The sequence below is a fragment of the Schistocerca gregaria genome, chromosome 1 (genome assembly GCF_023897955.1).
Source record: "Schistocerca gregaria isolate iqSchGreg1 chromosome 1, iqSchGreg1.2, whole genome shotgun sequence".
Classification (NCBI taxonomy): domain Eukaryota; kingdom Metazoa; phylum Arthropoda; class Insecta; order Orthoptera; family Acrididae; genus Schistocerca; species Schistocerca gregaria.
The window spans coordinates 1,108,015,034-1,108,027,544 of record NC_064920.1 but is presented as its reverse complement, the minus strand read 5'-3'; the positions used below and the strand labels follow the sequence as shown (position 1 = coordinate 1,108,027,544).

The 12,511-nt window shown below is 45.9% G+C and overlaps 1 protein-coding gene across 2 annotated transcripts in view; it reads left to right on the top strand.

The window, feature by feature from the left end:
- Positions 1 to 12,511, top strand: part of LOC126283226 (uncharacterized) — an 83,806-nt gene that overhangs the window by 49,494 nt on the left and 21,801 nt on the right. For both annotated transcript variants that reach the window (XM_049982256.1, XM_049982255.1), the window contains exons 4-6: positions 2,788 to 3,003; positions 8,391 to 8,585; positions 10,828 to 11,088. In XM_049982256.1, the coding sequence (XP_049838213.1) occupies positions 2,788 to 3,003; positions 8,391 to 8,585; positions 10,828 to 11,088 (672 nt within the window). The remainder of the gene's footprint in view (positions 1 to 2,787; positions 3,004 to 8,390; positions 8,586 to 10,827; positions 11,089 to 12,511) is intronic.

Genomic DNA, 12,511 nt, shown 5'->3' with positions numbered 1-12,511 from the left:
CCCATGGTCTCTGTCGACTCTTTACTGAGTAATAAAGTAATTATAATTCATTTAGTGTGTTACCCAAATTCCTTTGTTACAGTGAAGATATTTTCAGAACAGCAAAACGCCTCTAATATATAAAGGCCAGAACGTAAAACTGAATGGAAAGCTGAACTTAACGAATTAACTCTTTGGGCCACAGTGGTTTCTGCCGCAAACCAACTTTTTATTCATTTTGCTCAGAAGTACCAAAGTCTCTAGGATGAAACAGTAACTTCGGTGTTTTCAAGCTAAAGGCTCTGGTACTTCAAAACAAAATGAATAGAATGATGGATTGGGGCAGAAACCACGGGGGCTGGAAGAGCTACCGAGGACATTAGTGTTGTCCATAACATGTGGCCTGAGCGAATGGAAAAAAAGACACAGCGCACGCCGCTAACATTTGCACTGTTGTGCACTACTTTTACTGCAATGTAGATAGAAAACTAACTGGGGCACAAAATCAAACGAAACGCAGTAAGTCTGTATCGTGCAACAAGATACAGAGGGTCCCTTATGAAACGTCCCCTTTGAACAATTAGACAAGACTGTGCTTAAACTGACACACAATATTTTTAGCGCAATGCAATCTGACTTTCAAAAATCCCTACAAAAGAGTGGCCCTGACTAACATTAACCTATACGTTTCACATATCACTTACCTCACAAAAATCTTGGTTACTCGAACTACTGCAATACAGCGAGCGCCACTACTGCCAGCTAAATAAAAGATTCAATCTACAGAAGGCACTAACTACTGATAGGTATAGTTAGCAAATGAAAGATTTTAATACAGAACTAACAATCTATTTACCTTAATAGTCATAATATATATAGCAGTTCATTACAGCCATTCTTACAAATTTCAAAATTCCGCCATCTCTCTCTCCACATCCACCACTGCTGGCGGCTCACCTCCAACTGCGCAACGCTACGCGCTGTTAACATCCAGCTGCCCAACACTACAATGGCGAGTATTACAACAATGCCAACCAGCCACAGACTGCGCACAGCACAGCCAGTGATTTTCATACAGAGCGCTACGTGGCGTTACCAATATAAAAACCTAAACAGCCTACTTACACCCTTTTACCAAAAGTACTCAGAAAGTATCCGTTAGTGATCTCTGAAAGAGTTTTTCGTTGGAGTTCTGGTTCACCCTGTGTAAATGTTCTTCTCCTGGAGGGTTCACATTCTCCTTCTCAATGCCTTCGATGATTCTTCTAGCATGCCTATGAAGTCAGGAAGCCTTACGTCTTGTAAATAGAACAGCTGATTGAAAAAATACACTATCGTATTACATTTCAGCTTTTGTGCTGCCAGTGATTAAGATCTCCCTGGCACAAGGCAGGGGTCAGTTTGTTAGGCAAGGCCTCCAAGGTTTAGTCCTCCCCATAGGACGAAAGTGATCCGAACCCTGCATAGTGAACAACTGTGCTCTTGAGACCAGCTATCACATAGGCGACTTCTGGGAAAAGTCATGCTTTAAGAAAGTTGTAGACAGTGTGTTTGGAGGGTCCTTGCTGTTTTTTTCATGGAGGTAAAAATAAGAGGAGTTGTCATGACGTCACAAACTTGAAGCCGACCCAAGTGAAGATCCGCGATTTCAGCTGCGCCAAGACATTCTGGTGGTTTGATTCCGTGTAGTCGTGAAGTGTTTTGATATAAAATGCCGGGTTGAGTCTCTTACAGGTGTACTAATCTTTCTGATTGTAATTTATAGTTTAAACAAATCACATTTCATTCGTAGGGGGACTTATTTAAGCGCTATTTTCTTATATATACTTGAAATTCTGATGCACTGTAAAGTTTTACAGTATGGTTTTATTTCTGTGATTTGACTTTAGATTTCCCACCAATCCAACGCAAGAGCTCTGTGGAGGTGAGCAATGCACTTGGTTTTCGGTTGTTTGGTTATTCCAAAGTAACTGGAAAGTCCTGGCAAGAAATATCCTGGACCTGGGGACTAAAGTTTTAAAATGCGATATTTTGAAATAATAGCAATGTAATTACAAGTAGTTAATTAAATCTTCAGTAAAATGTGTGGAGCACCTGTTACAGTGGTTAAATTATATGTACGTAGAGGGTTCGATATTTGTTAAAGCAAAGTTCCCTATCTAAGTCCAGGCTATTTAGATCATTACATTAATCACGGTGTTGTCATGTTACCCTGTAAATTGGTGTTATTTACGACACAGAATGTCACTTGGTAGCTACAGTTTAAGAACAAAGGAGATGTGTAAACTACAATGGGCCTGACAGTCTTAAACGCCGTTCTTTTCCTTCGTAATTTAACGAATCTTTATATCGTCCCTGCGTACATCTATGGGACACCAAAGGAAATAAGCTAAGTTTCTTGCAAACTTGAACATTTAAAATTTGCATTTGACTTGAAAATGCAACTAATACAAATTGGTGCCTCTAAACTATCAATCATTGCTTTTGGAGTTCTGGCCTAATCAATTATCGACACAAACACAATGAAAGTGCGTATCGAATACGCATTTAAGACTAGAAAAACGTTTGAAGTTGCGTTCCTTATGCTGTGTTGTTCAGTAAAATAGTATAACATTTACTATATAAAATAAATATCGTGTCCACAAGACAGAAATAACGAACAAGAAGCAATTGTAAACACTCGTTTGCTAATGTTTTGGGGGAACCAAGATGGCGGCAGGCCACGCCCACTGGCTTCAAAACAACTTACAGGGTAAGTCTGTAGCGCCAGCTCAAATTTTTTCTACCTCCATGGTTTTTTTTCTGCAGCGGGAGCAGCCGCAGTACTACAGCGGCAGCAGCTACGAGGCTGCGCGCGCCCCTGGCGGCGACCCGGCGGACTACGAGGGCCTGGCCAGCTTCAAGGCGTCCATCGTGCCCTACCAGAAGCCGTCCAAGGCGGAGGCGGAGGCCAGCGAGCCGCGCCCCGGCAAGTCCTCCTACCCCGGCACGCCCACCGCCGGCTACAACGGAAAGTACCTCAAGGTGCGTCCCCCACAACCCTCTTAAAGTACGAAACATTCATGTGAGAAATGGCTCCTCACCCGCTCTTTCAAACTCTTGATCCAAACAGGATGTAAATCCCTCGGACGCCTGACGTCGGAAAATTCACCTTCTTTCCTCCATTCTATTTACACGATACGTGGTCAGCAATCCCTTCTCTACTCCCTCTGGACATTTACATACACTACAGGCCATTGGACAAATATACTAGAACTGACATGTGATAATTTTTCATGCAATTTGGTGCATAGATCCTCAGAAATCAGTACCCAGAACAACCACCTCTGGCCGTAATAACGGCCTTGATACGCATGGGCATTGAGTCAAACAGAGCCTTGATGGCGTGTACAGGTACAGCTGACCATGCAGCTTCAACTCGATACCACAGTTCATCAAGAGTAGTGACTGGCGTGTTGTGACGAGCCAGTTGCTCGGCCGCCATTGACCAGACGTTTTCAAAAAAATGGTTCAAATGGCTCTGAGCACTATGGGACTCAACTGCTGTGGTCATCAGTCCCCTAGAACTTAGAACTACTTAAACCTAACTAACCTAAGGACATCACACACATCCATGCCCGAGGCAGGATTCGAACCTGCGACCGTAGCAGTCGCACGGTTCCGGACTGCGCGCCTAGAACCGCGAGACCACCGCGGCCGGCTGACCAGACGTTTTCAATTGCTGAGAGATCTGGAGAATGTGCTGGCCAGGGCAGGGATCGAATATTTTCTGTATTCAGAGAGGTCCGTACACACCTGCAACATGCGGTCCTGCATTATCCTGCTGAAATGTAGGGATTCGCAGGTATCGAATGAAGGGTAGAGCCACGGGTCGTAACACATCTGAAATATAACGTCCACTGTTCAAAGGGCCGTCAATGCGAACAAGAAGTGACCGAGACGTGTAAGCAATGGCCCCCTATTCCATCACGCCGGGTGACACACCAGTATGGCGATGACGAGTACACGCTTCCAATGTGCGTTCACTGCGATGTCGCCAAACACGGATGCGACCATCATGATGCTGTAAACAGAACCTGGATTCATCCGAAAAAATGACGTTTTGCCATTGGTGCACCCAGTTTCGTCGTTGAGTACACCATCGCAGGCGCTCCTGTCTGTGATGCAGCGTCAAGGGTAACCGCAGCCATGGTCTCCGAGCTGATAGTCCATGCTGCTGCAAACGTCGTCGAACTGTTCGTATAGATGGTTGTTGTCTTGCAAACGTCCCCATCTGCTGACTCAGGGATCGAGACGTGGCTGCACGATCCGTAACAATCATGCGGATAAGATGCCTGTCATCTCGACTGCTAGTGGTACGAGGCCGCTGGGATCCAGCACAGCGTTCCGTATTACCCTCCTGAACCCACCGATTCCATATTCTGCTAATAGTCATTGGATCTCGACCAACGCGAAGCAATGTCGCGATACGATAAACCGCAATCGCGATAGGCTACAATCCGACCTTTATCAAAATCGGAAACGTGAGGGTACGCATTTCTCCTCCTTACACGAAGCATCACAACAACGTTTCACCAGGCAACCCCGGTCAACGGCTGTTTGTGTATGAGAAATCGGTTGGAAGCTTTCGTGATGTCAGCACGTGGTAGGTGTCGCCACCGGCGCCAACCTTGTGTGAATGCTCTGAAAAGCTAACAATTTGCGTAACACAACATCTTCTTCCTGTCGGTTAAATTTCGCGTCTGTAGCACGCCGTCTTCGTGGTGTAGCAATGTTAATGGCCAGTAGTGTATATCTGTGAAGCCTTGACGAACGTGATTTCGAACTCCCCATCGTTTAATTCTCAATCTCCAAATCTGAAGTTCCATCGTGACTATGCCGACCCTCCCTTCAACTCCCCCTGTACACGATCGGCACTATTTCTTCCAGTGAAAGCTCTATTTCCGAGCGAATGCAGGTGTGTGCGCTTATCCTTGGCAGATTAAAACTCTGTTCCGAACTGCGACTAAAATATCGGACGTTTCCCTTTCGCGTCCTATCCAGACACAAGTCACCACCTGTCCAATTCAAAGGTCCTAGGTCCAATTCCCAATCCATCACACAGTTTTAATCTGCCAGGATGTTTTTTTTATCAGTTAAGAATCTGATAAGTTAAGTATCTGATGCTGGGGAAGGTTTTGATAGGTATGGCATAAGAATCTGTCATAGCAAGTGCTTTATTCATTGGCTGGACCACTGTTGATCGTCGTGGAGTGAAGTTTTGAATTACTTCGGACGTACACAGTTTTCCTCTGTTGGTGGTCACTAGTAAATGCTGGATTTCCTTAACACGAGAACAATCTACATCTGCATACATGAACCACAAGCGCCCATATGGTGTTTCGTCCAGCCTCGTCGTCAGTCTTGTTGTGTCTAGGAAGCCTGCATAGTTGGTTCGCTAGAAAAACAATCAAACAAGTCGTATTAATAAGTTTTATTACAATTAATCAAGTATAATACTTAACTCTGACAATTACACAGATGTGTCGCAAGCAAAGGGCGACATACGAAATAATGTCTTTGCAGTGACTTCTGATCTCTAACTGACGAAAATCTTTCCTAAACTGCTATCGAAGTGCCTAACGTTGACACTGCTGTCCAAATCGCTAATGTTGAAGCTGCTGTCGAACTGGGCGCTTATGTCCACACAGGGGCTGCTGCTGTCACGTTGTCGTCTTGGAAGGAGGTACGATCAGCGTGCGATTGGCTGACTTCTTCTCATAGCTATCTCTTCCCTTCCCTTCCCGAATGGTGAGCCGGCGCTTGACTTTACGCCGTAACATATGGTGTGTGGCGGAGCGTACCTTGTACCACTACTAGCCATTTTCTTTCTTGTTCCACACCCAGTTGGCATTCAGAAGTGTTCCAGAGCTCACAAATGGCTATTGCGGAGATCAAGTACAGTCTAATCATCAGAGTCTTCTGCATGAGGTGGATAAAAACTTTTCAAGATATGGTGTTTCGTCCAGCCTCGTCGTCAATCTAGGAAGCCTGCATACTCAGTTCGGTAGACAAACAATCAAACAAGTGGAATTAATGAGTTTTATTACATTTAATCAAATACTATACTTAACTCTGGCAATATATCTGGAAATAGTGATGTCGAGTAGGATTGTCATAAGCAGTACTACGCAGATGAGCTTCAACAGTGTCAGGAAAGAGCGGCGCCAAACCTGAAACTCCTTGGCTGAAAAGCACAGAGCTCACGAAATCTAGGATCCTCGCTTTCCAATTACGGAAGTGTTCACTCGAGAGTCAGATATAAGATTTATCCAAGCAATGAGCTCTAAGAAGTATTAAAATCAGCGATATTGCATGAAGAGTGAATCTGTCGCTCTGGCGCGAAGTGTGGGTTATCTTGAAACTTCCTGGCAGATTAAAATTGTGTGCCAGACTGGGAACTAACACAGAACCTTCCAATTCGAGTAAAGAAAATCGCTACAAACGTCAGGGTTATGCTACACTATGTGATCAAAAGTATTCAGACGCCTGGCTAGAAATTACTTACAAGATCGTGGCGCCCTCCATCGGTAATGCTGGAATTCAGTACCGTGTTGGCCTACCCTTAGCCTTGATGACAGCTTCCACTCTCGCAGGTATACGTTCAATAAGGTGCCGGAAGGTTTATTGGAGAATAGCAGCCCATTCTTCACGGAGTGCTGCACTGAGGAGGGGTGTCGATGTCGGTCGGTGAGGCCTGGCACGAAGTCAGGGTTCCAAAACATCCCAAAGGTGTTCTATAGGATTCAGATCAGGATTCTGTGCAGGCCAGTCCATTACAGGGATGTTATTGTCGTTAACCACTCCGCCAGAGGCCGTGCATTTTGAAAAGGTGATCGATCGTGCTGAAAGATGCAATCGACATCCCCGAATTGCTCTTCAAGGGGTGCAAGGCCCCCCCCCCCCCCCCCCCCTGAAAAACACGACCACACCTGAACACCACCGCTTCCGAATTTTGGTGTTGGCACTACACACGCTGGCAGTTGACGTTCACTTAACATTCGCCATACCCACACATTGCCAACGGAACTTCAAATTGTGCACCGTGATTCGTCACGCAACACAACAATTTCTTACTGTTCAATCGTCCAATGTTTACGCTCCTTACACCAAGCGAGGTGTCGTTTGGAATTTTTCGGCGTGATATATGGCTTATGAATAGCCGATGGTCCATGAAATCAAAGTTTTCTTACCTCTTGCTTAACTGTCGCTATATTTGCAGTAGATCCTGCTACAGTTTGGAATTCCTGTGTGGTGGTCTGGATAGATGACTGCCTATTACACATTATGACCCTCTCCAACTGTGGGTGACCTCTGTCAGTCAACAGACGAGGTCGGGCTGTACGCTTTTTTGCTGTACGTGTCCCTTCACGTTACCACTTCACTATCACATTGGAAACAGTGGACCGCCGGCCGTGTGGCCGAGCGGTTCTAGGCGCTTCAGTCTGGAACTGCGAAACCGCTACGGTCGCAGGTTCGTGTCCTGCCTCGGGCATGGATGTGTGTGCTGTCCTTAGGTTAGTTAGGTTTAAGTAGTTCTAAGTTCTAGGGGACTGATGGCCTCAGATGTTGAGTCCCATAGTGCTCAGAGCCATTTGAACCATTTGATAGGTCGTAGTAAACAATGAAAAAATACATGGCGGACAAAATTAGATCTCCTAGGAAAAATATTTCATGCACCTTAAGATAGGCAACTTAACTAACACGTACTCTGGATGCACATGTAAGTCGGCTTTCCTGTCTTAAGGCAACTGAGATATTTTCCAGGCCACTTTAATTTGGCTCACTATATATTATGCTATTTACGCCACTTCATTAGCAAAACTTCATAATAATTATAGACTAATTTAGGTAACTTATTTGCTAAGACAGTCTTTCTTGTTAGACACCACTCGCAAATGTAAGATGGATGGGTAGGGTTGGCGGTGAGGAGGGGATGATAGTGATACCAGTAGCATCCTCCAACAAACATCAAAAGGTAGCTCGTGGAGTACAGATGTAAATGTTGAGGAGTATTTAAATGTAGGCATTCAGGTGGTCATTACATGAAACGCAATTTCAATGGTGCTAGGGTGGATAGTAGGCTTCAATTGTTGGATTTTACGATATGAGGAATGTATAGGTGGTTGACTGAAAGAAGGGGGAACAGAATTTCGATTGAGATAAGGGAGAGTCAGTTTGGGTTAGAAAAGCACCCATAGGTGTTAGTCCCGTGGAGTTTACTTAGCAGTGCTCCGAACTGATCTCTGTCTCAGTCCCTTTACTCACAGCGATGGTTTTGCTGGGTGTCTAGCAGGTAGAAGCCATTTATGCTGGGTATCTGAAGAGACTTTTAGAAGAAACAGCTTTATAAATATTGTTCTCTTTTACAGCCTGAGAAAGCAGACGCGGGACGCTACCACGACGACGGCTACGAGACGGCGGCCGCAGCGGCTGACAAGGCCGTCGGAGGCTACAAGGGCAGCGACTACAAGGAGACTGCGTACGAAGAGGTGGCGGCTGTGGCCAAGGAGGGGAAAGCGGCCGCCGGCGGCGGCTCCGGAGAGGGCGGCAAGAAGTGCAAGAAGGTACGTGGAGTACTGAGGTCCGTACCAGATAGGATTCACGGATACATCGAGATAGTTCGTAGAAGAGCAGCACGTGTTATATAACTCAGAAATAGGGGAGAGAGTGTCACGGACATACAGTGAAGAGCGAAAACAACTGGTACACCTGGGGAGTTTGGTGGCCAGCGGAAGACCATCTGTGTTATTGGATTGAAGAGTTCCTACATAACAGAACGCAGCATGTCATTCTCAATGGAGAGAAGTCTTCCGAAGTATAAGTGAGTTCGGGTTTGCCGCAGGGGAGTGTCGTAGGACCGTTGCTATTCACAATATATATAAATGACCTTGTGGATAACATCGGAAGTTCACTGAGGCTTTTTGCGGATGATGCTATAGTACATCGAGAGGTTGTAACAATGGAAAATTGTACTGAAATGCAGGAGGATCTGCTACGAATTGACGCATGCTGCAGGGAATGGCAATTCAATCTCAATGTAGACAAGTGTAATGTGCTGCGAATACATAGAAAGATAGATCCTTTATCATTTAGCTACAATATAGCAGGTCAGGAACTGGAAGCAGTTAATTCCATAAATTATGTGGGAGTACGCATTAGGAGTGATTTAAATTGGAATGATCATATAAAGTTGATCGTCGGTATAGAACATGCCACACTGAGATTCATTGGAAGAATCCTAAGGAAATGCAATCCGAAAACAAAGGATGTAGGTTACAGTACACTTGTTCGCCCACTGCTTCAATACTGCTCACCAGTGTGGGATCCGTAGCAGATAGGGCTGATACAAGAGATAGAGAAGATCCAACGGAGAGCAGCGCGCTTCGTTACAGGATCATTTAGTAATCGCGAAAGCGTTACGGAGATGATAGATAAACTACAGTGGAAGACTCTGCAAGACAGACGCTCAGTAGCTCGATACGGGCTTTTGTTGAAGTTTCGAGAACATACCTTCACCGAGGAGTCAAGCAGTATATTGCTCCCTCCTACGTATATCTCGCGAAGGGACCACAAGGATAAAATCAGAGAGATTAGAGCCCACACAGAGGCATACCTACAATCTTTCTTTCCACGAACAATACGAGACTGGAATAGAAGGTAGAACCGATAGAGGTAGTCAAAGTACCCCCGCCACACACCGCCGTGTGGCTTGCGGAGTATGGATGTAGATGTTGATGTAGATGTAGAAGTGTTTAAACTCAGAAAAGTGTTCCTGGAGCCACTACCTGTTCTGGGTGTGTGGGGAGGAACTCCCCAAGTCCGTCGGAATGCACAATGGATATGAATGGTTCTAGGCGATCAGACAGGACGCTTACGTACGTGTCACCTGTCAGAGTCTTATCTAAACATATCAGGGATCCCATATCACACCAACTGCACGCACCGCATACCATTACAGAGCTTCCACCAGCTTGAAAGTCTCCTGCTGACATGCAGGGTCCATTGATTGCTGAGGCTGTCTCCATAAATGTACAAGCCCGTCCAGTCGAAACAATTTGAAACGAGACTCGTCCGACCAGGCGACATGTGTCCAGACATCAACAGTCCAATGTCGGTGTTGACGGACCCGGGCGAGGCGTAAAGCTTTGTGTTGTGCAGTCATTACGGATACAAAAGTGGGCTCTAAAAGCCCATGTCGATGATGTTTCGTTGAATGGTTGGCACGCTGACACTTGTTGATGGCCCAGTATTGAAATCTGCAGTAATTTGCGGTAGGGTTGCACTTATATCACGTTGAACGATTCTTTTCAGTCGTCGCTGGCCCCGTTCTTACAGGATCTTTTTCCGGCTGCAGCGATGTCGGAGATTTTATGTTTTTCCTGGATTCCTGATATTCACGGTATACTCGTGAACTGGTCGTACGGAAAAATCCCCGCTTCATAGCTGCCTCGGAGATTCTGTGTTCCATCACTCATGCGCCAACTATAACACCATGTTCAAACTCTGTTAAATCTTGATAACTTGCCATTGTAGCACCAGTAACCGATTTAAAAATTGCACCAGACACTTTTGTCTTATATATGTGTACCCTGTTTGTATACCTCTGTATTTGAATACGCATGCCTATAACAGTTTTTCTGGCGCTTCAGTGTATGTATCTAGCACAGTTGCTCTGAAATAAGTTTTTCTAATCGGTGAAATACTATATACTTAGTCTGTACTGTTATTTGCCAAATGTGTGGAATGTATAGAGGCTACTGTGTGACGGTAAGTGCCACAAACTGAAGTACTGTTCTGTGCCGGCAGGTGGAGAAGAAGGTGACGGCGGACGACGTGGCGAGCGGCCGCTTCCGGCGGCAGGCGATGACGTGCTTCGTGTGCGAGGACCCGGCCACCGGCGGCAACTACGAGGAGTGTTCGTACGGCGCGGAGCCCAAGCAGGAGGCCTACTTCGTGGGCAGCTCGCGCTCCTTCAAGGCTAAGCCCACCGAGACGTCGCTGCGCTACCGCCGCGATCTCGACCCGGAGCTCGCCGCCATGGAGACCGAGGCGCGCGTCTACCGGCAGGTACGGCCAGTGGTCGGCTTTGAACCTTCCATTAGATCCGTCTAGAGTCGAACTAAAGACATCAAACAGAGTGCAGCAGTATTAAATTCCTCATTTAAATATGTATTTACACATGAGGTTACCAAAACTTTTTATTATTGTGTATATAGGATGTAACTAAACTGGTTTTGCAGACATTGAGGGCCTCTAGTGGGGACCAACACAGTTAAGTTTAGCGTAGGAACTCATGACCAGAAAAGTACCGTTTCCTCACTACACGCATACTACCACAACACACTCTGCCCTCTGATCTGACTCCTCATCTAGCGATCTGGGTCCACTTAGAACTGGGGCTCCATTTGATGATTACCAGCGCAGATACGATACCTTTGTACCATTTTCCGGTTAACGCGATCACCAATCCCCGCTCCTTCAGCAACAGCCACAGTCATAACCCGCGCCATTAGTTCTTCCTGGGATGCCACAGGGGACCCGTAAATCAATGATTTTATGTGACCCCACATTTATTGGTCTGGTGGGATCAAATCGAAAGAACCACGGCCTATCCACTGTTGCCAAAATCGTTGGTCCGGGTGACCTCAGAAGGCACGCGAAAAACTCTCTGGGCAGATGACAAACTCAACGGCATGTAAACAAACCTGCAGTGGGCTTGGGATATCAGGCTGATCGGTGAATGACCAGCATAATACCCTAGTTGCCGGCCGTGGTGGCCGAGCGGTTCTAGGCGCTACAGTCCGGAACGGTGATACTGTTACGGTCGCAGGTTCGAATCCTGCCTCGGGCATGGATGTGTGTGATGCCCTCAGGTTAGTTAGGTTTAAGCAGTTCTAAGTTCTAGGGTTCAGATGGTTCAAATGTCTCTGAGCACTATGGGACTTAACATCTATGGTCATCAGTCCCCTTGAACTTAGAACTACTGAAACCTAACTAACCGGACATCACACACACCCAGTCATCACGAGGCAGAGAAAATCCCTGACCCCCCGAGAATCGAACCCAGGAACCCGGGCGTGGGAAGCGAGAACGCTACCGCACGACTACGAGCTGCGAACTAAGTTCTAGGGGACTGATGGCCTTAGAAGTTAAGTCCCATAGTGCTCAGAGCAATTTGAACCATAATGTGGCGCCGAAAACGGGAGTGATCTGAATGGGTATTGTGGTTTTTTGCGTGTAGCGGGAAAACGGCATATTTCCGTACATGAGGTGCTTTGCTAAGCTTTAACGTGTTGGTCACAATTACGACTCCTTAAAGACTGAAGGAAATTCAGTTACACCTTATACCTTGAGCGGAAAATAACTTCCTATTTTTAATATTTTTCCCTCCTAAAATGTTGTAGGTATAAAGTTTTTTGACACAAATGTAATTTGTTAGATACCTTTATCTCTCTAAAAGTTACAGCTCACTGTGTGATCCATTATGTAC